Here is a 24,819-nt window from a genome sequence, read left to right on the forward strand (position 1 = left end):
AAATGCTTGGCCTATGCCAAGTGGAAATATTGACATCTAGTTTTCATTTCAAGTCTTAATATTTGTAGGCTTGTTTTATAAAATAGTCCTTCTTCTCCTTTTCCTCTCTTGTAGGATCGTGCTGGTAATCCCTCGGATCGTCTGTCTTCAACGACAACTTTGACTGTAAATATTGCCGATTCCGATGACTTGGATCCTTCGTTTATCTATCGTGGCTGTGTGCTGCTCGATGGAGCTTGCATTTATCCGGAATACACGGCCTCAGTGCCAGCTGGCTCTTTGCTAGGCGTGCTCAATGTCTTGCCCGAACGAATACAAGCCGTGGATCTCGACACGATCAACTCGCGAATACGCTATAGCTTTGCCAGTGGAATGCCTGGGAACTATGCCGATTATTTTGAAATTGATGAGGAGACTGGGGTGTTGAAGCAAACAAAGGCCATAGACACATCCACGGCTAAGAAATACGATATAGTTGTGCGCGCGGAAGAAATATCGCCGGCACCACGAAGATTCACCACAGCCAAACTGACCATAGCTGTAAAGCCTGTCGATGCCAATCCTCCGGTGATCTCTTCTTCCGAAATTGACGGTTATGTCGATGAGAATTCACCTATTGGCACGAAAGTTCTCGATGCTCAGGGTAAACCAATTTCATTTAGCACCACAGATGCTGATCTTGGCGAGGGGGATCCGAAACCTGATTATATTTATGAGCTAACCACACCATCGTTCAATGTGACAAGCGAAGGTATTCTGGTGGTGAATGAAGAGAATCTTGATCGTGATCCACCAGCGCCTGGACGTTACAAGTTCCAAGTGGTGGCTCGGGAACCACGCACCAATGCGGCCAGTGCTCCGCTCAGTTTAACCGTACACTTGCGAGATGTCAATGACAATCCTCCAAAATTAGCCATGGTGGCACCCATATCGATAACAGCCGGAGATCAGCAACGTCTGGTGACCCAGGTAAATGCCACCGATAACGATGAAGGCGCAAACGCCGTCGTCACCTACTCCATTTATCACGTATCCAATAATGGGGCACAGAAGTTCATTATTAATGAACAGACGGGAGAAATCGAGACTCATGGACGTCTATTGGCTGGTGAGCAATACAGCATCACGGTGCAGGCCACCGACATTGGAGGTCTCTCCTCCCAGGCCATTGTTGAGGTCAGTGTGACGCCAGGACCAAATACGAAACCTCCACGCTTCGAAAAGGCCATCTACGAGGTGCAAGTTAGCGAAGGTGCTGAAATTAATTCCACCGTCACAGTGGTCCACGCCGACGATCCGGAAAACGATCCAGTTGTGTATTCTATAATCTCTGGCAATGATCTGAGACAATTCGCTGTAGGCCAGGAGAATGGAGTTATCATAGTCATTAGGAAGTTGGATCGTGAGAGTCTGACACGTTACCAACTGATCCTGAAGGCAGAAGATAATGGCGGCCTGTCCAGCAGCGCCACAGTAAACATCAAGGTGACTGACATCAACGACAAAAATCCCGAATTCGACGAGTCCACACTGCCATATGTGTTCCAAGTGGATGAGGGTCAATTGGACACCTTTGTTGGGGTTGTCCACGCCACCGATGCGGATGAGGGAATTAATGCAGAGATCACTTACTCCATACCCACGGATATACCCTTCGCCATCAATGGAAAGTCCGGCGAGATACGCACTGCCCAGAAGTTGGACTACGAGAAACAAAATGAGTACAAGTTTGTGGTTACAGCCAAGGATGGAGCACCCGATGCCCGATTGGGTACGGCCAGTGTGACAGTAATGGTGCGGGATTTGCCCGACGAAGTGCCACGTTTTAGTGACGCTCGAATCGATGTCCATATACCGGAGAACGAGGCCAACTATCTAGTGGCTACTGTGCAGGCTTTTGATCCTGATTCCATGCCAGAGATTACCTATGTTCTGCGTAAGGGCGATGAGGAGCTGTTCAAGGTTCTTCCGAACTCAGGAGAAGTGCGCACCACCAGCAAAGGACTCGATTATGAGAAACAACGTCAACATGAACTGATTGTCGGTACCATTGAGAATGATGGAGATGGCCCGGGCGACACGGTACGCTTGGTTGTCCAGGTGGAAGATCGCAACGATGTGGCGCCTCGTTTTTTGACAGTACCCGAGCCGGTGACTGTGAACGACGATCAGCCCATTGGCACGGTTATTGCCACCATGCCGGCCATTGATGCTGATGGCACTTCTCCAGGCAATGTTGTTCGCTATGAGCTAATTGGCCGCGGCAAGGCCTTGAAATATTTCCAGGTTGACCCCGATACCGGCGCTGTACGTATACGCGATGAGCTGCGCAAGGAAGAGGACACAGAATACCAAGTGGACATCAGGGCGTACGATATGGGCGAACCTCAACTCAGCTCAGTGGCCCAACTGCGCGTAGATGTGCGTCACTTGTTGCTGGACCCCAATGGGGAAAGTAAAATCGATGCCAACAAACTGGACAGCGGCCTCGGCATTATGAATCCCGAGACTATCGGTCTGGCATTTAGCGATGACAGCTACACCACCAGTGTGCCGGAGTCTACTAGTGTGAATAGTACACTGAAACTAGTGCAGATAGTCAATGCAAGAAAATCCTCCAAGGATATGCCCATGCCGGCCTTTAAGTGTGAATTCGTGCAGGGCAACGAGTTGGGCATGTTTGAGTTGACCTCTGAGGATCATGGCTGCGGAATTGTGCTGTTGCAAACATTGGACTTCGAGAATAGGACAACATATACCCTGCAACTGCGTCTAGTGTCGCATAGATTTTTCGTGAATCCTCGCAAGGATCATGCCACAGTTAAGATTATTGTGCAAGATGAAAACGATAATGCTCCCGAATTTGTATTCAATCGCCTGCGTGGACGTAAGGACACCTTTTATGCCGTTGTCACCACGGAAATGGACATCGATACAAGCATCCTGCAAGTGCGGGCCACTGATCGGGATTCGGGCAAATTTGGACTAATCCGTTATAAGATATACGATGACGAAGAAGATAACAACATTAATGAGAATGAGGGATTGGTAAGAATTTTGATGAATTTTTAAACTAACATTTTCTCAAATTTCTATGCTTTTTTAGCCCACTAGTTACTTTATGATAAGCGAAGATTCCGGCATTCTACGCACAGCTAAACCTTTTACCAATGATATTAATTTTCCCATGGTCTTCTATGTGGAGGCCCGAGATAATGCAGAGGCAAATGAGGAAATGGGCTCACACCGAACTAGAGCACGTATTGTGGTTAATCGACTCACCGATCTCAATCGCATGACTTTGGCCTTCTCCGATGCTCCTCCAAGTGATTTGCGCATTCATTACTCAGAGCTGGAGGAATTGCTGCAAGAGAAATCCAATGGTTTAGTCAGCGGAATTGAACGCTTCAGTAGTCGCAAGTTCCTTACAGATAATGGCACCATCATGGAGAATCCAGCGGCCACAGATGTGTGGTTCTATCTCATTGATCCCAAGACAGAGCAGCTACTGAAACGCAACGACAGTGCGGTCCAAGCGGCATTGCTGCAACCAGCAGCTCGGGCGGAACTCAATTTTGCCGCATCAGGAGTAGCACGGGCCACAGCCGAAGGCATCTATGCCCCAATTGAAATGAAGGAGCAGGTTCACAAGGTAATTTACCTGAAAGAAGGGAAATAATGGAAGAAAATATAATTAATTATCACAATTTCAGGTCAAGGCCGCCATAGCAATCGACGATGAGGTCTTTCCCTTCACATTGATTGCTATATCCATTATTATACTGGTTCTGGGTACAATTGGCATCATCTACATATGCATCTCATGGTCGAAGTAAGTCTTAAAAGAAATTTTCAAAGCATTTCTACATTTATCATTTCTCATTTCATTCAGATACAAAAATTTCAAGCAGCGCATGCGTCAGTATTCCACGCCCAGTCCTACGCGTTATGATCCGGTCATCGTTAACTCCCAGGCCTCGAATGCTGGCGATACAGTGGCCAACATGAAGGAGTATGAAACCCAAATGCTTGCCATGGCCGTTCCACCCGATGGGGATGATGATCTGCAGTTGGACTTCAGTGCCAAGAATCATGCATTCTCCTTGGACAATGTTAGCTATATAACCCACAAGGAGAACGGTGGCAATGCCAACGTTGGTGCTGGTGGTCAATCCAGTCCATCCCAATCGGATGCCACAACGGCAACCATAGCCACTCTCCGGCGACACAATAATCTCAATAATTTAAATATGAACAATAACAATCTGACCATGAATAATCGACAAAATACCTTCAATCGCACCTTAGAGATGAATACGCGTAACAATGCAAATCCTTTGGGATCACCTCCACCGAATGGCACCCTCACCCTGGGTCGGATCAAGCATCAGAATATCAATCATTACCAGAACGGAGGGTACAAATTGGACACGTCAAGTCGCAACAATCTGGCTAATGCCCAGAATAATGCCTACAGCACAATGGGCAGACGCGGCAATACTTTCGGTGGCGTTGGTTTGCTCAATGTCTCCGGCGATAATTCTGGAGGTGGAGATTTGATGACCAATACTCTGGGTCGCAATATCAACCACAATCATAATAATCGCGTCTTTGGCGGCGAGGTTCCTATTACGAATCCACTTTTCCAACGGTAAGAGTTTAACTCTACAAAATTGAAATACATATATATATATATAAATCTTTTTGTAATCTCTGACAGATCCAATGGGGACAATCACTTGAGCAGCACCAATGAGAATGTTTCGTTTGGCAAACGCGATTATGGTCAAATGGGATTCTCATATCTAAACGATTTAGATCGATCCGAGGTGGAAACGACCACGGAGCTATAATTCAACCTCCGATCACATGACATTCGGTGTATATACTTATGTACTAAAATTAATCTCTATTTAGCTGCCAATTTTGTGTACGTTTCTAATAGTTTAAGTGCAGTTGCCATTATTGAATTCAGAACTGTAAATATTTGACTTTAGGGGAATTGATATCGGAAGCATTTAAAAACTGATTAGATTAATTGATAATTGTGCATTAATTTAACACAAACAAAACCCAACTGCAGTCATTAAATTGTAAGTAATGAATCGAATCAGATTTAGCTTAATTTTAAGAGAGCCGTGTGAGATGATAAAAGTCATCATTATTAATACTTAGTATGGAAATGCCATTAGCAAAAATTGTATAAGATTGTTAAACTTAGGTAAAAATCTTGGCATTCGCGTATACTTATTAAACAAAAATTAATGGAAATATATTTGATAAATTAATTGATAACTGTAAATAATTATAATTGTAATATTGCAAGAGATATTTGAATGCATCGAAAGATGCTTTAATAAAAAACTGCTTATGTTATTATAATAGAATATATGGAGTTGACTAATTTACATATTGACTAACACAATCTATTCGTCTAACTTGATTTGGTATCCATTAGAATCTCAATATTTGAGTCTATGATGATGACCCTTCGGTTTTCACCATATGTCTCAAACCATGTTTGTTGTCATCGAGATATTGCATGCTTTCCGCTGGGTGTTTCTTGTCCTGAATTGAAGGGTCTTCTTTTTTGATTACTTGGTCCTCTTCTTCTGTCTCAGATTCGCATTTCTATGGGTTTTGAAGAGGAAGTAAGATCAGTGAGACATTGACAAATATAAATTTTGTTACAGTTAGTAGGTTTAATGATTGATTGATTGATTGATTGAAGTGGATGGATCTCTAGTCAAGCAGCGCATCGTACCAAGGCATTTCCTCCATGCCCTCGAGTATCTTCAAGACCTCACAGACACTATTTGTAGATTCATTTAATTGAAAACTTTGATCTGGATTTGGATTTGGACATACGCCACTAGAGCCGGATGGAGCCTCATTTAAAATATTTGGATATAGAGCATTTGGATCTGGATTCTCAACAAAGTCAACGACATCGGAGTACAGATTTGCAACTGGCAGTGCATTGGAATCTTCACTTGCACTCGTATTATAGTCAACTATGTCGAAGAGATTTGAAATCGGCATTGCATTGGAATATTGATCATTATCATTAAGCTCTACATCAGAGAAGAGACTTGAAAACGGCATTGCATTGGATTCTTGAAACTCAGTATTCTTGATATCGGAAAAGGAATTGGAAACTTGCATCGCATTTGGATCTTGATTTTCGGTATCCTCTATATCGGTACAAGGACTGATGGGCATATCAGTGTAGGGACTATCAAGAGACATGACATTCGGATCTTCATGTCCAGTATCGCCTAAATCGAAATTCGTGTCACTGTCTAGGTTATGATTATCGCCAAGCTCCAGGCCCAGTTCACTGTCTTCAATGTCCAATAATAAAGTGCAATCATCATCAAAAGATTTGGCCAAGTCCTCGGCTGTGCTCACATCAAAATCAAATAAGCCACCTGACAGGTCGAAAAGGTCTTTATCGCTCTCCGTACGATCAACCACAGGCATCATCTCAGAATAGGAATTGTCGTCATCATCGACAACAAAACCATCCACACCAACATCACCACGTACATCACAACCATGCGCAGATGCGAAAATGCTTACTAGCGGCTTTGTGGTCGGCTTTTCATAAAACTAGGGAATGGAGAGACGTCGGTCATTTATTCAAATAGTGTTCTAACTTAAGCTCTTTTTCATTGATCATCACAATAATACGGCAAATATACGTACTAAAGAGGTTTTCATGTGTGTTGTTGTTTTATCTGTTTGTTTTTGTTTTTTGCCTTAACTACTCTTTTATGAGTACTAGCGATCTACTGACTATTCTATGCGGTTTATATATTTAGTATATATATGTACGTGTATATATATAAATATATAGATATATATATATCTATATGTAGAGTAGTGTGGCTGAAGCATTATTTTTGTTTTAAGCATAATCACAAAATTTGTTCGATATATTATGGGATCGTGCATGTGGTTGTGGATGTAGGGGTGGTGTGTGTGTGTGTTAGACATGTGGTAGTGGTAGTATTAGGCTCAGCCTTCAACTCTTAACGCACCTTTTGTATATACTGGCGTTTGGCCGTCGCCACACTTAAATGTAGGACACAAGTAGAATCCTCCAAAATGCTGGCCACGGGCTCTTGGCACACAACACCGCTGCGCTCCACCCCACAGGCTCGAAAGAGCACCTGACGCTTGTCTTCCAGTATATGTTTACGACAATGCTTACAACAAGGCAATGTCCGCTCTCCACACTTGACACCGCCCTCCGTGAAAACACATTTAGGAGTGCTGCTCGATTTCTGAATGAGCACTGTGTCCCTTTGCCGCTTTTCCTTAAATTTCTTATATAACACTGCCTCCACACCCTGGCGGCGATGATAGCTGTTTAAGGCCTTTAATTGCTCATAAAGTTGCCGCTCACGTGGCGTTTCCTTGAGCTGGTCATGTATGCTGCCTGGAAAGCAAAACATTAAACATTTAGATCGACAAATTTAAGGTGATTAACCTACAGTATGTCTCCCGTTCCCTGCGTATTTCATGGAGATATTTGCGTCGACGTTGTTTTAGAACTTGTTGCAAGTGGGTAAACTGCTCCATGTACAGTCCCCTGAGTTTAATTAACTTTGATTCGCCAATGCGAACAGCTTCAGCGCGAGTGTAGACACCAGCATGCCTAAAGAAAACTGATTTTTTCAGTTTGAATTCAACATTAAATTTCTCTAACAAACTTACTTGAGGGGATCATCATCTTCGGAGTCCACACTTTCGTAATCGGATTCATAGAATTCCAAATCTTTGGCTGTATTTCTCAGACATGGTGGATCTTCATCTTGGCTAGAGCTATCCGAAGCATAATCCAATACACGGGGACGTTTGCGCACATTGGTTACGATATGTCCAATGCTGTTTCGATGGTCCTGATTTACTGCACGCAATAGACAAATAATATTATTCAAGTTTAAAACAATCACTTTGTATTATTTAATATTTACCAAATGGCACAACATATGGCGACACCACATCGATTTCATCATCATCAGGTTCTGGTTTTGGCAAGTCGGGTTTGATATCATCCACATTAACATGGTGGGCGAGACTGTTGAGAAGTGTCTCATTTGTTTCAACACGACTCCGGAGACGACCAACGGACAAGTGGGTCTTCTGCAGCTGTGTCTGGCGATTGTGCTCAAAGCACAGGGTGGTCATTATTTGTTCTTTCTTGTTGTCAAACTTGGCCACAGCATTTAAGCATTTTCTTCCATTCGAATACACATGGGAGCATTGACGATAATTGCCACGGGGATCGCGCAAAATATGACGGATGCAATAGTCAGACCCTTCAATACGCATTTGGCTACACTCATAGCTTGGATTGGCGCAGTATTTAATCTTGGCCAGCTCGTTGTGGATTTGGTCTCGTAGCTGCTGTTCTTTGTCCGGATTACACTGTGCGCCCGACATCCGGCTGCATTGCCGCATTTGGTTCGGCGAAAAACTAGACATTGCGTTTGCTTTTAATCCTCTTTTTTTTAATTTCGTTGCGATTTATGTAAATTTTCAACAATTTGGAGGCGTGCTTGTGTTTAGCGCGGCGATTTCTATTCAATTCGCCTCGCCGCCAATTTCCGTAGTGATATCGAAACTGCCGTTTTTTAGCTAGGCTACTTTGTAGGGCATTGCTCACATATTTGTTAGTTCCGAACTTTTTCAATGTGCTGCGATTATTCCATGTGCACGAAATGATAACAACATTAAATTAATAGAGGTGAATTTACTTTAAATCAACACTTTTTTAATTTTAAACACTTTTTTTTAACTTTCTGTAGGATAACTCCTTTCGCGACAATTTTTCGGCAACACTGATGGCGGACAGCTAGAGATAGCGATGGCAAATTGACCGATAACTTTAGCTTACTCGATAATGCGTTGATCGTCTCATTATGAGTCACTTGCAATCGGTTGAAGTTGCGCTTACTGGGTCGACGTTGCCACCAATTGTTTGACTTCGCTTACTCGATAATGCGTTGATCGGCTCATTATGAGTTACTTGCAATCGGTTGTAGTTGCGCTCACTGGGTCGACGTTGCCTGTGTGTTGCACCCACTGGTTCGACGCTGTCACCATTTGTTCGACAATCGTTTCGACGTTGGCACTGCTCATTTTTAAGCGCGCAATTTAAGCTAAACAGATTTTCTGTGTTCAAGTAGGCGGAGGAAAATGTTTGATCGATAAACACATTTCCGAAACAAAATAGACTTAAAGAAATTGTAAAGAAATTGTAAAAATGGAACAAAAACGAAAGAGTCTTATAGAAAAATACAATATACCACTGTCTCATCTAGACTTTGAATATGTAAAGAAATGCGGAAATGCTCGCGAAATGGAAAAAATTGTTAATATTCTGCGTTCCGGCGAAGAAGGCTTTTATCCGGATCTAACTCGTTGTGCCGAGGATAAGTTAAAGGAATTGAAGCCAAACAGCCAATTATTTCGCTACGAAGAACCAATACAACGAAGCGAATTCCTCGACATAAAAGAATTGAAGCCCATCTATGTGAGTAGACGAATATTAAATAAATAAAGCTCTAATTATTTTCTCTCTTTGTAAAGGATTGGACTCATGACATCAAGTCAAAGGATAGTACTCTTAATGAAATGAAACAGGATATTCGTACCTTAAAAGCGAATCTTCCTCCCATGCGAACACCAAGCAAAATAGACACAGACAAATCAGCTACAGAGGCGGAACCGGCAAAACCCATTCCAAGCCCGTCTGTGCCAACAACCAACGCTACGAAATCATCTGAAAATCGTATTAAATCCACCGACTATAATAAATGGGACAAATACGATCCTGATGTAGAGATATTACGTATGGATTTGGATGAAGAACGGGCCAAGGAACAAGCGGAGCAAAAAAATCTAAAGAACGTGGCTCCTCCCAAGAAGGAAGATGACAAGACTGATGACAACGAACGCCTAAAGGAACGCCTAATGTCTCGGCTCGACCAACTAAGCAAGCTGGAGCGGGATCATTTAGCTGAAAAGTATGTTTAAGTTATTCGTCTGGGCTAATAATTCGCTTATTTCATCTCTTTCAAAAGGCATCGACTGCGCGGTAATGAATACTTTAAGAGCAAGGAGTACAAAAGTGCCATAGAGGAATACAGCCAGGCTATAATCTATGACCCAGAGAATGCGAGCCGTTCCTACAATAATCGAGCCATATCACGTAAGTAAAACGAGCCCAGTTTAACTTCATTAAACTTCATAATTGCTTCCAAGATTAGATTTGAAAGTCAAGAATTATCTGGCAGCTATTTCGGACTGCGAAGCTTGCTTAGAGATTGAGCCGGATAATATTAAGGCTCTGCTTCGTCTCGCCGATGCCAACTATGGTCAAGGAAGACGTCGAGAGGTGAGTGTTTTAATAATGTGAATTTAAATTATGTTGAAAACTAAGATTATTTTTCCAAAAAGTCGCACGACGTATATCAGCGAGTGCTGCAGTTGGATCCTAGCAATGCCTGCGCCTTGAAATCTCTGGAAGAACTGCACAAGCAACTGGGCGAAATAGCCCCAGCCCATGCCACACGTTTGACCATTGAGGAACTTCCTCCGGAGATCAAGCCAAAGCCCAAAGCGAATCCAAAGGCGAGTCCAAAAATGGTGGAGCCAAAAACTACTAAACCATCTAAAGATTATGATCTAGCTGAGTTGGTGAAACCAAATCGCTTGGTGAAAAATAAGATCCTTAATGCCTCCGACGCTTTTGTTGGCAAAGAATCAGTCAAACAACAAAGTCCAATCCAGAAACTTACCGATGCCGAGTCTTCTCCAGCCATGCTCCGCATGCCCCTGGCCAATAACCGTGCTGATAACAACAAAACTCTCATCGAAGAGCTTTAATGAAGTAAAATGGAATATAAATGAAATGAATAAACTCGCATTATGTGGTTCCCTCCAACAGCTTCTTAACGTAACGTCCCACCACAAGGAATGGGCGCGATTCATAAGTCTTCTTAGTCTCCATGGTGATCTCAACTTGATCGCCATTCAATCGATTAATAAGGGTCACACAAACATCGGCAGCCTTGACCCCTGCGTGGTAGGTCACCGATGCAAACATCGTGGCCTCCATTTCAATGTTGCATATTCCAAGTTCATGGCATTTTTTGAGGAATGACATCTTAGCGTTCTCATCGTACTCACAGATGGCACCATCGATTCGCCCCTGCCCTAAAGTAGTATACGAAAGAGAGATCATAGAACTGGAGTAAGTATTACTTCTGAGAATCCTCTCTCACATTCCCACCTTCATAGAAACAGTCCGTGGACATTGTGTTGCCACTTATAATCTGGAAATCATCATCGCCGCTTGCGCCATATGCCAGAATATCCTTGATTACATTCTGTGGAAATTTAGCTGGTCGCACCACACGTTCACCAAGTATGAACTGCAACGAACAGAAAGAAAGAATCCACTTGAACCCAAGTGCCTCCAAGTGCGGCAACATCTTGTTACAACTTACGATCTCATGTTCGTTGCGCAGCAATCCATTGTAGGCATTCTTGGTCACCACCACGGTGCCAGGTGGCACACCTACACCTCCGCATGTGCCTACGCGTATGAAAACAGGATCATCGCACTTTGCATACTTGACCAACTTGAGCAACTCGTGCAGCACCACACTGAATGTGGATGAGCCCACCCCGTGGCTGGCACAAAGAATGGGACCAACTTTAAACAGAGCATAGCGATGCCCCGATTCACTCAAATCCACAATCTCGCTATCTTCCTTTTTGATTTTTAGTAGATCTCGAAAATGAAGCGCTAGTTCATACATTCGACTCTTGGTACCTCCCGCGCATACAACCTAAAGAGATAATTTATAGAGCATTCAATGTAGGCTAATATTTTATCTGACTCATTCACAGGAGACACAACCTCCAGGTGGCTTTGACTATTGTTTCTTTATCTCGTTTGTATGCAGCTAAAATTAGTTCTGATTGCAATTTGTTCATTGCTGCTTCAAAATTCTTAAAGTTTATTGCGATTAATTCGAATGGCCATTTTTATTAATTTGTTTATTAATTTGATTTCAATGTAAATAGTTACTTTTACTCTGGTCCACTTACTCTGACATCACCGAATTGCTTTTGAAACTCGCTGGTGTCCTTGGTGTTGGGAACATTGATATTCAGATGATACAAATAGTCCGAGTTCATAGCATTCAAGTGAGGATTCTTCAGTTCAACACTATAATTCCAAAGTATATATCAGAAATAAAAGTCATTTTGGATTCACAAAAATAATTTACATACCTCTTTGCCATCTTTAAATTATTTTCCAAACTGCAAAATATAATTTCATTTACTATTTTAATTGATGATATGTTTGGTTGGATTTTTAATCTTTAATCTGCCTGATGTTAAATGATAAAGTGCAATTGTTGTGTTACCTTCAATTGATCAAATTTTTAGCTTTTACATAAGAAAAAGGTGTAAACTTATAGATTAGGCATGAAATAAACAAGCATAACTAAAAGACATAAATTTAAAATAGTAACAAACGTAGATAGGATTCACACGTTTGTATTAAACTTAAAGAAAAACCTTTCCCTTGGCAACAATCTTATCAGCAACTATCTATCAGTTATATACAGTACATACTATTGTATGTATACCTATGAATTTCACATTTATTGAAATTTCTTCACTTTTGCTATGAAGGTTTTGTTTACAGGCCAGCTGGGCCTCACATGAATGTAAATAACAATATGTTTATAAACAAAATCAAACTGTTTCTTTAGTTATTGAATTATCTTTGTTACACAAAGTTGATGATCTGTTTACTAATTGGAATCTACTGACCCTCAGATAGTTCTTAGTAATAGTCGTAAGGTATTTCCATGAATATTGAAACAAAACTATTTCATCAGTCAGTAATCAGCACTGATAAATAATGTCAGCTAAATATATAGCTATCACTATTAAATAAGATATAGATATGTTTTTTAAAACATATTAATAGAACACACAAACCACATACATATACATACACACATACACAAACCCTACTATTTAATAGAAAAATCACGTATTAGTCTGCGATGCGATCACCTCGAATGCTCCCGATGAACTGAACGCTCATTTTCATGTTATGCCGGTCTCTGGTTATACTATATGGACAACATATAGTTTTATGATAGTACTGCTCAGGACTTGCAGCACGTTTGCCGCAAGTTCTTAAGTTGTAAATATTTACCATGGCCGCTCATTTGGCGCCATCTGTGGGCTGATAGTAGAGCGAGGGTGAGCAGACAAATTCCTTGTCCAATTGGCAGATGAAACACGTAAGAAAGCTGACTTCAAACTACGACGAATATTAGATACCTTGTACATTTATCAGCATAACGAAGAGGCCGAGCTGAAGCAACAGAAAACCATTGAAATACATTTTGTTTTATTGTTATTATTTCATTCTTTTACCATTCGCATTCTTGTTTTTTTTATACATTTACCATTTTACAATATAACTTGTATGTTTTATTAGTCAAGTGCCTTCATTTTTGTTTTGTCACATATAATTTAATTTTCAGCATTTGGTTTTTGTTTAATTTGTTTGTTTTCTTTTTAATGAATCCGAATGTGAAGAGTAACTGTAGTTTAGGTTAGTTAGGCTTTACCGTTAGCAACATTAATTAACATTGACATTTAACAAATGTTTTAGAATTACAATTATAATCAAATAGAGAATAAGTTGCGAAAATGTTCAAGTTTCAATCATTATATAATTATTATTTTATATATTTTCATTTTGTTTTCTTCCTTTTTGGTTTTTGTTTATATTATATATGTATGTATTTATGTATATATGCAACATAACAATTAACAATTATTTTATATTGAGAATAAGTTACACATAATTCCATCGAGAAGAGACCACAATTAGTTATACATTTAACTAATTATTTTGGTTAACCACTTTTGTCAATATAACGGTAGATATTTGTGTCTTTATTTTGTATTAGATTTAAATTAACTAATGAGGTTGAGGATTCAAAAATAATAACTAAGGAACTTATGATGATCTAAACTAAGGAATGTTGAAACACCGATTTGTATACTTTTAAGAGAAACACAGAAAAAGTGAGAAAGGATCTACTCATGGGCCTGAGACTCCTGTTGGACAAGCTTGAAGCGTCTGGGGGACTTAATGGATCCCTGATGACCAAACAGAGACTTCAGTTGACCATGCTGGGCCAGTATCTTACGTATGTAGCGTGACACAAGAATCTGGGGACGTTGCTGCCATTCGTGCATCACTTCCTTGGGGGCGTTGACCTGGTCGCCATTGAGACGGTTCAATAGAGCCACACACACAACAGCTGCCTTAATGCCAGCGTGGTGGGTCAGTGCCGCAAAGATGGTGCTCTCCATTTCGATATTGACTACGCCATGCTCCTGCAGTTTCTCCAAATAGGCCATCTTGTCGTTCTCACTGAACTCACAGAAGGCTCCATCCAGTCGGCCCTGACCCTCGTAGAAATCATTTGTGCACAGAGTCTTGCCAATGATTGTGTCATATGGATCATCGGCACTGGCCAAAGATTTGAGTTCACGTGCCAGTTTCTTGTCCAACTTAGCCGGCCGGTGAATAGTTTGGCCAAGAATTGTCTGCCCAGAGAGTGGAAGAGGAAACTAGTTAATAGCTGCACCCATTTAAATAACATTCAACTTACAAATTCATGTGAGTTGCGCAGTTGACCATCCAAAGCATCCTCAGTGATAATCACAGTGCCGCCTTCCACTCCGATGCCTCCGCAAGTGCCAATTCGGATGAAGACGGGATCCTTGCACTTGGCATGGTACATCAACTTTATCATCTCGTGCATCAGAATGCTAACCGAGGGTGTGCCCATGCCATGACTAACACAAAGCACCGGGCCAACTTTGTACATTGAGTAGCGATAGGAGTACGCGCTAATATCCTGCAATTGGGTGCCAGCCGGTAGCTTATAGCCAATATCCTCCATAATGAAATGGGCGAAATTCTCCATTCGCTTTGGTGTACCGCCCATGCAAACAAACTGGAAAAGCAAACAAGACGCAAAGTTCAATGTCAATTTGAATAGATTGAATGAATTGGGTTTCTTTATCAAGGCCATTTATAATCTTATCGATCGATCTGGCACACATATGTAATTACGTTAAGTCGTTCCCGCTGGTTTGAGCTCACCCACTAGGTCTGATAACAGACCAATTAAGTTAAAAATCAAATATTCATTAGGTGCGAATACCTGAATACCTGATTAACTAGTAGCTGTACTTAGCGCATAGTATACAAATTCTTATCTTATTACCTTAACATCTCCAAACATTTCGACTAAATCGTGACTCTCACTTCCCAGCGCCAAGTGATAGAGAATATCTTGATCCATTAGCTCAATATTTGAGTTGCGCAATTTGACAGTGCCATCGGAGTATCTAAGAGATAAAGAAATAATTAATAATAGTTATTAATGAGTCGTTTTAAATGCTTTAATTGGTTTATTCTTATAATGAGAAAAAGCAATTGGAAGACATATTTGGATTTCAAAGTATTATTTATGGAATGAATTCTTAGATTCCAACCACTGAGGAATGCGCTAATGGGGCCTCTTTGTTTTTGTTTACCATGCTCATAATAATATTTACTATATTTCTAATGTCAAGTTCAAGTTCGATTGATAATGCAAATTCCGGCAACAAGAATCTACAGCCATAATCTAACTTAAAGCCAGTCAAGAGCTACCTGAATGAAAATTGTGATTACTTTTGGAGGGAAAGTGTGTGAGAAATACCTAAAATGATTGTGCAAGCATATTGGGAAAGAGAAATCAAACAATAAATGAAAAATGCATTGGAAACTTGTCATATGATGTATTTTGCGCTTGACTTTTCTACACTGATAAGATAACAGATTGCTAGGTATAGAGTGATGTTTTTTCTAAATTAGTTTCTTACAGTTTCACAAACATAATTCCAGTTCAAGCTGGTTTTGAGAAAGAGAAGCAAATATGTTGTGTAATGATGATCGAACGTTTTCTAAATCATACATCATTCTGGGTTCGGGTTTCGCCAACCTAATCAAATATGCAAAGAGAACAAACCGACTCTATGGCCAATGACCCAATGAAAATTGATGACTGACTGAAATCAGACTATTTTTATTTGGACCCCCATCCACGATTTCATGATAATGACTGATATTGTATAATCATTATCAAGTGCGTCAGAACAAAGCAAAGAGGAAAAAACCAGTGAACAAAACAATACAAAAAGGAACACAAAAATATAACCTTGAGGAAAGAAATGAAAAATTGATTTTGAATTTTTCGGGTGAATTTCTACCAAGTCAAATAACTTCTTATCACATCAAGCACATAAGCAAGATAGGTGGCCTGACACACCCACCGGAAAAAGATACATCAATATTTGCTCAAGTGCTAACACTTTTTGATTAATTTACTGTTTGTCTTTGCCTTGAGTGTGGCAAATTCATTTTTATCTCAGGTTTTGTTTTGGCCTGGCGATACAAGATTTGAATTTCAGCTAACCGAATTGCATATAGATGACTCACAGTTGGAATTCGAATTGCGGGCAGCCCGCCAAAAAAGGCGGCTAGATGCAACAACCCCTAGAAAGATGAACAGCTGCAATTTGAATGCAAACTCGAACCGGTTTTTCATCCTTACCGCGTTATCCTGTGCACATAGGCATCTTCCTCTTCATTCTCCTTCAAAGGCGAGCTATGGCCACGGTCATAATGGGCCTTAAAATCATGCGCTTCATTGGACGTTATAGTAGGTGGCATTTTGATGGATGATGTCAGCGAATGTCCTCGAAATAAATATGTCCTTTTTGTCCTAATCACCACGGGAACGAACGAGCGAACTCACTAACGAACCAACAAACAAAACAAATCTCTCCAATGCGGCACACACAAGAAACAAACAAACAAAACAACAACTAAAACGATTTGTACACGTCAACGTTCCGAGCGAAACTAAAAAATTTCTGTACGTTTGGCCGGCTCTTATATAGGCTGTCTCCTCCGGCGTCTAACAGTTTAACATCCACCGCTGTTAACAGGAATTGCTATACAGGGTGCCTAAACAAATTCGCGGCCCATCAACTACCAAACGAAACTACAAATATTTCTATACATATTTAAAGATATTTAGGAGTTCTGAGAGATGTCCGTCCGTGTGAACAGCTAGATCTCAGAGATTATGAGAACTAGAGCCATTAAATTTGGTATCTAGAATCTTTTAGTATGTAGGCAGAACAAGTTAGTTTTAAATTTTCTCCTACAATATTTGCAATGTCGGTACCAAACTTGGGACTGCAAATAGCCATGTTATCCATTGGGACATTAGGGCAGAGTTGTTCATTTTATTTACATTGTATATAAAAATATGTATATATATGTCTTTATACATATTTCTAAATGTATTTCTATTTCTTTAGACAGAGACTTTGTTTAACTGATAACATAACGGAAGTTCAAATGGCACTGTGCTACGCAGTTTATTTAAATTTTTACATATATGTACATATTTGTATGAAAAGAAACCGCCCTCTCGATGTAAAATTCAAAATAAATTGCACATTAAAATGATGTAATCAAAATCGTGTCTTATGTTACAAGGTCATAGGTCCAGATGCGAACCCCTGCCTAACTCCTCGCCACCTCTCCGCCATCCCCTCGGCCATTAATCAAACTGATTAGATTTACTTTTGCCAGTCAAGTGCAATTTATTACAGTTGCACTTTCAACTGGATTGCGCAGCATAACAATTTTGCGTAATTCACAAGGCACAAGCTCAGCTTTATTGCTCTTGCAATGCACACAGAAATATTCAATTATTATTATTATTGTTGTTGTCACAGGGTGTTCCGAATATGTACAAGAAACAGCTGCTCTAATTGCCGGTCCGGTTGGCTTTATTCATGAAATATGCAAATCATTAGTGGAATATTTGTGAGGCGTATTTCGAACAGGTTATTTGAATTTTTGTTGGTGTTCATTTCTTTCGTTTCGTTTATTTTTGCATTTTTCAACTCTGATATTTGGCAAAAATGGAGAAATAGAAACAATTCGAGTTCAAGATCATTTGCATAACACGATAAAAGATTTGTGCAAAATCATAAAAATTAATTATTACATAACTCTTAAAATTTAAATTAAAAGCGGTTCGAAATTTTCATTCAATTCTATGTGACGAAAGAAGAGGCCACCCTGTATGATAGACTTAGTCATTCCTCAATGATTTAAGATGATTGGTAAATCTTTTTTAAACATGGTCAGGAATTTTCACTGCAACTGACAGGGGCCAAAAGAGGCCTCTCTTTGCGTCAGGTCTGCGTCATAGGCTTGCGTTTATTTTCTTTGGCCAAGTCATCAAATCTAAAAACACGTTAGCGAAAGACAATCAAAAGAAGAACACAATATATACAATGAGTGGGCACCTACAAATGTATACATACATACATATATATATGTACATGTATAGGGTGTATATACAGAAATGAAGAAGCAGAAGAAGTAAAAAGAAAAAAAACTGGCAAAGAGCGCAAAAGCACAAACAACTGAAACAAAAAGGGGCTCGACTTTGTCTGTGCTGCTACCGCTGAATGGGAATAGCGACGGGTAAATAATAATACATTATTTCGCTCTCTGTCCCTCACTGAGAGCTATCTAGCCACACATATACAAACATACACACATTAGAGTGGACATTCATTGTGGGCAAAACTAGCTAACAAAAAAGGATTTATGAAACTTTGTAAGTTTCAAACAGCAAAATAAAATATACTTGCTCGATTACATTGTCAAATATTTCTATAGAAATGTAACACCTGGACAACAGGTCGCATACGTAATATCAATACAAAAGGAGGGGTAGAGAGGTCTGAGAATTGTCAAATTACGTGAAGATTTTTTCAATTCAATCAAAAATGTTGGGATTTGCCATTAATCTCAAATTGATAATGGTTTGATTTTAACAAATTTCAATCGGCCCACCATGCTATAGCTTAGGAATCAAATGTATTAGCCCATTTTGTCCACTCTAATATGTATGTATGTATACTTTATGTATGCAACTACGTGACACAGCTGGCTGAGCTATGTAAAGCAATGATTTTTTGAGGTCGCCTTTATAAGCCAACCAAAAGCACTTGAATTAAGCAGCTATTCGTAATTAACTTGGCCAACTCTTTGTAATTATCGTTTGCTCAGTTCATTGAATGCCAAACAAACTACAATTTTACGTAAATGAACAAAAGCTAAACGAAATATCAAAGTAAAATCAAATAAAGCCTGTGTAGGGCAAAGGTTGTTGGGGTTTTTATTATCTAAGATGCCAAAGACAAGTCCATAATGTAATATTTATACAGCATATACGCCAAAAATGCTTTTAATTTATTTAACACATGAGATTTATATTGATATTATTAGAAATGGGAAAACGCTTAACTAACAATAAGTAAATGTAAGTTTCTATAGCAGACAACTGTCAATGGCAGCAACAAATGTCAATGCCACGCCCCTTTTTGGCACTTGTGATGACTCTTCAGTTGGGTGAACTTAGACACTAATGGACGATACGGCCCATTGTTTGGAACTGTTGATATGCACTTTAAGTCGAGCATGCCGTGTGCCCTCTGTGTGGAAATCCACTTAAGTGCAAGAAAAGCAATTTCTTTCTTGGCCTTGCTCGAGCGAGCAGAATGATAAGAGCATAAAAAAATCAACAACACCAACAACAACCTGAGTCTTTCTTAAGTCTTTGTCGGCCCACTGAGCTGAGACATTTGTCATGTGTTTTTTCTTTACACGTTTCATTTTGCTTGATGCGAATCATAAATCAAACGTACTTAAAGGTTTTCCTTCTGAATGATGTAGAAGATTTTCCGCCACCCTATCAACTAAAGCCTTTGCATAAGGTAAACAAGTGCAAAAAGGAAAATAATAATTATATTTTCTTTACTCTCTTTGTTAATTGCTTTTGATTATGAAAGCCACTTGAAGGACATTTCATCTCTAACCAGACGCAGCGCAAGTGCAGCTAAAGCAAAATGAGAAATGCAAATGAAGAGGACGAGACGAAGTACTTTGAAAAGAAAGCAAAAGTCAGGTCCCTGGTTGGTGTCACCACACAACGTAATCGGATTCATCCCAAATTGCATTACTCACGCATGACTTCAGCGAAATTGAGTAACAAACAGCATAAAAAAAGCACAAGGACTAAGCCTAACAACGATTTTATACACTGAATTATGAGATTTATATCCAACTTGGCTATTATATTAACTGAACTCTTATGAAAGGGTATAACAAGTCTGGGAACCAGGCCACAAATACGTGAGTGAAATGCAAAATAATACAATATATAAATATATATGTTTATATTCCTCAATCGATAATTGGGTCTTTATTGTTTTCATTTCGTAGTTTGTCTGTTGCCAATATTGTCATACTCATCGCTACTGTTGCTCACACTGCGTATGAGCAATGGCTTTTGTTATTCGATGCCTAAAAAAGCGAAAGCTAAAGAGTATTAGAGTGGCCCGTTCTGGGTGGCAAAATTTAATTATAGATGCATACGCAATACGTCCTTGACATCGGCCTCAATTGGGCCAATTAATTATAGCCAATTTGTGTTATTTGTGGTTATTATTAGATTATGTGGCATCAACAAACGCAATTGTAAACTCAAAATTAGTAAAGAGATAGTTGAATTTAAGTAGCAAAGGATAAGATTAATATGCACATGCTTCAGTTATTCTTGTCTATATATTAGGAGAATATCTAATTTCTATAAGAGCCCTTTTTTAGCCTTAGGCAAAAGTTTTAATTACTTTTGCAGCTGACTAAAAGTTTGCTTAAAGTTTACGGTCTTCTTCAGTTGAAATATACTTTGAAAACCATATTGTTTCTGTTGTTCTTCTTAAGAGTTAAAATGAAGTTCAAATTGGGTTTTAAAATATTCGTTGGACTTACTCATCGATTTCCTCCTCAGACAGGGAATGACTATTACCAGTTAGCAGCGACATTTTCTTGGGGTGGGCTCTGAAAATACAGGAAAAAGGAAACTTGACTGAATTTCAATGAATTCAAATTGAAAAGCTGAAAATCCATGATGTGCTAAAATTGAATATAACCTTCTATTTGTCATCAAATACTCGGTATCGAAAATAGACGAAAATTCTGATGTGAAAATTGCCAGCACGTTTTAAATGTAAAGCCTATTTTCAGAACCCACTAAGTACATTTAAATGCCAGGCACACACTTGGCACAGGAGGTGCCTGACATAGACCATAAGGGGGCTTGGGAAGGGAGGTCCGCAACGCAGAGGTGGAAAATGGAATGAGTTTTGTTTTGGATGAGAACGGCAAAGAAAGGTGAATGGATGGAAACTCAACGAAATGCTCACAAAGCGTTTTGACAGATTCTAATTAAAAAAGCGACGGCAAACGTCACGTGCTCGCCATCAATGCGCCATGGTGGGTGTATACATAAGTGTGTGTGCGTATGTAGGTTTGCTCCAGGGTGGGTCAAGTGTGAAACAGCAAACAGACAGGACACGAGTCCTTGAAACGCTAGCATAAAGACCAAAAATGCAGTTCTGATTTATTTAGCGGCTTATCCGCTGGCATTTTGTGCTATTTTTGAATGTTTTTTGTGCGGAATAAATAGAACACGTCCCACGACAATGCGCCAAAAGATATGCTATGCTTCTATCAAGTGCTTTTCAGTGTCTAACTTTTTTTTTGGTTTTTCATCGTTTTCTCATTTCCTTGTTTTTTTATGGCCAAAGTTCAAGGCTTGGTCAAAAAAGCCAGCTCGCACAGAAAGGCCGCTAAAAGTTCACCACAGAATGGACTAGCCTAAGGGACACAAAGTTTGTTTACTTTTTCTTTTATCAAAATATTTGCTCAGGAGCTTATTATAAATGTTGCCAAATTAAAATGTTTTTGTCTCCAAAAAGAAAATATTTAGAGCAAGATTAAAAATTTAAAAAAGAAAACTGTTTTCCGATTCCTTAAGGGAGATTAACTTGTAATTGCAGAAACAAATGTCTCTATAAATCACGAAAGAATTACTTAGTTGCTAGTCAATTTAAGTTACGTTATGTTTTTGTCTTCATAATTCAGATATACAGATCCTAAGAAAGCTTTTCCATATAAATAAACTTCATTTTTGTCATATATCCTTGCCTTGACTTCTGTTACCATGACTTTAGAGTGTTTGAAAATGTAGTTACAAAAATTTCATATAAGCCTCTATTTTAAATTTTGATTAATTCTTTACTTGTCTTTAAAGGACTCTTGTTGGCTCATATTGTGGGGCAATAAGGACTCGCCTATCGTTTACGACCATTGAGATTAAATTCCACACAATTCTTTTAGAGGTCCTTTGATCCAATCATAAGCTACATGCTTCTATTTTGCATTTTTTATCCTACACAAAGGCTTGGCTGTTTGGTCTACATCTTGTTTTGCATACATCTGTAGGCTGACCCATTAAAAGAACTCTAGCCTTGAAGGCGTTTGATGAACCGATTCAATTAGCAGCCATTAGAGGAACGGCTGTGGAAATGGTGAATACAGTTGATGATGGTGATGAAGATTATGCAGTTTCAACACACTATCAAATCAAGTTTTTCAATTACAACGACATTTCTTTGGACGGAGGAAACATCAGACGAATGTGTATCCTGCGGCAGCATATCTAAGAAAACTCAGACATTTATATTGATTTTCTGTCCGAATATAAAAGGTTAATCAAAACAACAAGAATTGTAATAGAAAACCCGTCGAGGGTAACCATTTGCTAGGACTTACGTAAAAAGTTGAAGTTGTAGATGGGATGGAAGGATTGGGGGTAACTGCAACTGATATGTTATTGGACCAGCACAAAAGTGAAAGAATTCCACAAGGTTCTTTATTGGTTTTTACTTTTGTGGTTGTTGTTGGTGTTTGTCTTTTTGTTGCGTTATCACGTTATATAGTTTGAATGTTTGTTTGTTTATCTACGGGTATGACTGGCACGTGAATCGAAAAGTAACTATCTCTCTCTCTCTCTCTCTCTCTGTCTCTCTTACTCTGTTGTAATGGCGCGAAAGTTATATACACACACAGGAGAGCTTAAGTGCTATGTCTACCAGAGCTGCGCGTGGTTCAACACCAACTGAATGACTAACTGACGAAGAGGAGTCCCAACAGTGAACTGTATTGTGTGTGGCCTCTGCCAGCAGCAGCTGCTGCTGCTGTTACTCTCGGCATATTTGAGTCAACTTTCCACAGGAAATTCACTCAAAAAGCAAACAATTTGCCAACTGACTCAGCGAATTGTTTAAATTGCCTAGCAAAAGCCAAATACATACACGCCATATATTTAATTATGCTGCCCGAAAAACGGAAGGGGAATGGAAAAAACATTTTAAATGAAAAAAGAAATAAATAAAAGGCAATAGAAAAGTTTTCACTCAAATGTAAAGGCTCTAGCAAAAGGGGCGTGATTGGGGTGGGGCAGGGGTTAAGCAACAGCTGCTGCGCACAGCAAATCACTCAAATACGTTTCGTCCTTGTGGCAATGCTTCTTGTTTCTTAATTAAAGGACATGCAGCGGGACAGGACATGACACCGACCATTAATGCTGCTTACCGTGCTTTAACGTTTAATGCGTATTTTGGAGCTTAGCTAAATTGAATTATCACTGTGAAGATTTTCAAATGACCCATCCCTTAATTTAAAGTCGGCACCTGTGGCGTATGCGTCATGTCGACCAAAGTTACGCATACGCCCTGTGCATCAAACATACATACATTCATATACAAATGATATAAACATTTCTCTCAACCCCTTATGCTTGATAGGTCATAAAAAAGAAATGTTTATACATACTTTTTTATGCTGCTAATTAAAATGGCTAAAGTGTTTTATTACCCACACAAGTCAAAATGGTTTTTGGGCAGCTAACAAGAAACCTCAAAAGTCTGCTGAGCTAAAGAACTTTCTGAAAATCTTATTTGTTGATGAGTTTTAGAAATATTTTCAACTTTTGTTTATAATTTCATTCAATGCCAACTATTTCCAATTATGTATCGTAGGCCCTTAAGTAAATGTTCAATGCCAAGGCGTTAATTGCTTCCATGGACAGTAAATCTTGATCATCACAGACACCGACCGACCGAGAAATGGTTCACTTGTATTTTATCTCGCCTTACAGAACCATTTAGATGAGCTCAGAATCTGTCATTTAGACTTAATTAACTGTAATCAATAATGTCTGTGTGTGTGACTTTAATTTGACATTGACATTCAAATATTTTCTACTTTAGTACAACGTTTTTCCTGTGTTTATTGCTTAATTTCTAAGCTTTCATTTTCCGCACACACGCGCCACGCTTGGCTGGAATCTGGACAGTAAAGCAAAGTCTAATATATGTATGTACATATGTATCTATCCGTATAGTAGAAGTAGTAGTAGATGTGACACTGTCATGGTACAGTAAATACCAATTAACTATACACTGGTTGGCTTAATTTGCGACAAGTGTCAGAGAGACTAAAAGAGTGGAAGTAGCTAGGAAGGGTTTCAATTTTAGTAGCAACGATCTTTAAAGTATAAAATTTCCATTTCAAAGCACACAAATTCCCAGTCTTATCATCACGTCAATAGACGATTGATTTAACTGCTTCCTGCTGATGTGTGATATATGTTTGTACGTCAGTGAAAGAGAGAGACATGGAGGCAGAGAAAGTCGAGCTAC

General features: G+C 39.5%; 6 protein-coding genes across 14 annotated transcripts in view; 2 read left to right on the forward strand and 4 right to left on the reverse strand.

Annotated features, from left to right (window-relative positions):
* Positions 1-3,503, reverse strand: part of Atg16 (Autophagy-related 16) — a 69,555-nt gene extending 66,052 nt beyond the window's left edge. The window contains exons 1-2 of one of the 2 annotated variants that reach the window (XM_068301954.1): positions 3,430-3,503; positions 3,283-3,364 (exon numbers count right to left, since the gene is read on the reverse strand). The gene's annotated coding sequence lies outside the window, so the exon portion shown is untranslated. The remainder of the gene's footprint in view (positions 1-3,282; positions 3,365-3,429) is intronic. The other variant, XM_068301953.1, reaches the window with a different exon arrangement.
* Positions 1-5,271, forward strand: part of Cad99C (cadherin-99C) — a 34,621-nt gene extending 29,350 nt beyond the window's left edge. Inside the window, exons 8-12 of the mRNA XM_068301952.1 lie at positions 115-3,048; positions 3,107-3,652; positions 3,714-3,832; positions 3,893-4,651; positions 4,721-5,271. Coding sequence (XP_068158053.1) covers positions 115-3,048; positions 3,107-3,652; positions 3,714-3,832; positions 3,893-4,651; positions 4,721-4,853 — 4,491 coding nt within the window. The 3' untranslated portion in view covers positions 4,854-5,271. The remainder of the gene's footprint in view (positions 1-114; positions 3,049-3,106; positions 3,653-3,713; positions 3,833-3,892; positions 4,652-4,720) is intronic.
* A 48-nt stretch (positions 5,272-5,319) lies between these two features.
* dgt1 (dim gamma-tubulin 1) lies at positions 5,320-8,841 on the reverse strand. 2 transcript variants are annotated; one of them, XM_068301961.1, is made up of 5 exons: positions 7,983-8,841; positions 7,723-7,915; positions 7,500-7,663; positions 7,044-7,444; positions 5,320-5,631 (listed from the first exon to the last, which is right to left on the reverse strand). In XM_068301961.1, exons 1-5 carry the CDS (start codon positions 8,491-8,493, stop codon positions 5,476-5,478), a joined length of 1,425 nt encoding a protein of 474 aa, XP_068158062.1. In that variant the 5' UTR covers positions 8,494-8,841; the 3' UTR covers positions 5,320-5,475. The 2 variants fall into 2 exon arrangements, 1 of the variants encoding a protein (XP_068158062.1); XR_011033647.1 differs by lacking the exons at positions 7,044-7,444; positions 7,500-7,663; positions 7,723-7,915; positions 7,983-8,841 and adding an exon at positions 5,692-7,037 and having other exon boundaries at positions 5,495-5,631.
* A 342-nt stretch (positions 8,842-9,183) lies between these two features.
* On the forward strand, positions 9,184-10,957 carry Spag1 (Spag1 axonemal dynein assembly factor). The gene is made up of 5 exons (XM_068300510.1): positions 9,184-9,544; positions 9,601-10,037; positions 10,095-10,222; positions 10,281-10,408; positions 10,471-10,957. The coding sequence occupies exons 1-5, from the start codon at positions 9,275-9,277 to the stop codon at positions 10,897-10,899; spliced, it is 1,392 nt and encodes a 463-aa protein (XP_068156611.1). The 5' UTR covers positions 9,184-9,274; the 3' UTR covers positions 10,900-10,957.
* LOC137584916 (uridine phosphorylase 1) lies at positions 10,940-13,119 on the reverse strand. 5 transcript variants are annotated; one of them, XM_068300515.1, is made up of 6 exons: positions 13,072-13,119; positions 12,316-12,345; positions 12,130-12,250; positions 11,523-11,867; positions 11,306-11,447; positions 10,940-11,229 (listed from the first exon to the last, which is right to left on the reverse strand). In XM_068300515.1, the coding sequence occupies exons 2-6, from the start codon at positions 12,324-12,326 to the stop codon at positions 10,940-10,942; spliced, it is 909 nt and encodes a 302-aa protein (XP_068156616.1). In that variant the 5' UTR covers positions 12,327-12,345; positions 13,072-13,119. The 5 variants fall into 5 exon arrangements, with proteins under 5 accessions (XP_068156616.1, XP_068156614.1, XP_068156615.1 ...); XM_068300513.1 differs by having other exon boundaries at positions 13,061-13,119; XM_068300514.1 differs by having other exon boundaries at positions 13,053-13,118.
* A 320-nt stretch (positions 13,120-13,439) lies between these two features.
* LOC137584357 (uridine phosphorylase 1) lies at positions 13,440-23,231 on the reverse strand. 3 transcript variants are annotated; one of them, XM_068299710.1, is made up of 5 exons: positions 22,889-23,231; positions 21,044-21,112; positions 15,357-15,480; positions 14,736-15,083; positions 13,440-14,670 (listed from the first exon to the last, which is right to left on the reverse strand). In XM_068299710.1, the coding sequence occupies exons 2-5, from the start codon at positions 21,094-21,096 to the stop codon at positions 14,155-14,157; spliced, it is 1,041 nt and encodes a 346-aa protein (XP_068155811.1). In that variant the 5' UTR covers positions 21,097-21,112; positions 22,889-23,231; the 3' UTR covers positions 13,440-14,154. The 3 variants fall into 3 exon arrangements, with proteins under 3 accessions (XP_068155811.1, XP_068155812.1, XP_068155810.1); XM_068299711.1 differs by having other exon boundaries at positions 23,149-23,164; XM_068299709.1 differs by lacking the exons at positions 21,044-21,112; positions 22,889-23,231 and adding an exon at positions 16,731-17,043.
* Between the last annotated feature and the right edge of the window lie 1,588 nt (positions 23,232-24,819).

This window comes from Drosophila tropicalis, unplaced genomic scaffold (assembly GCF_018151085.1).
Source record: "Drosophila tropicalis isolate 14030-0801.00 unplaced genomic scaffold, ASM1815108v1 contig_878, whole genome shotgun sequence".
NCBI lineage: Eukaryota > Metazoa > Arthropoda > Insecta > Diptera > Drosophilidae > Drosophila > Drosophila tropicalis.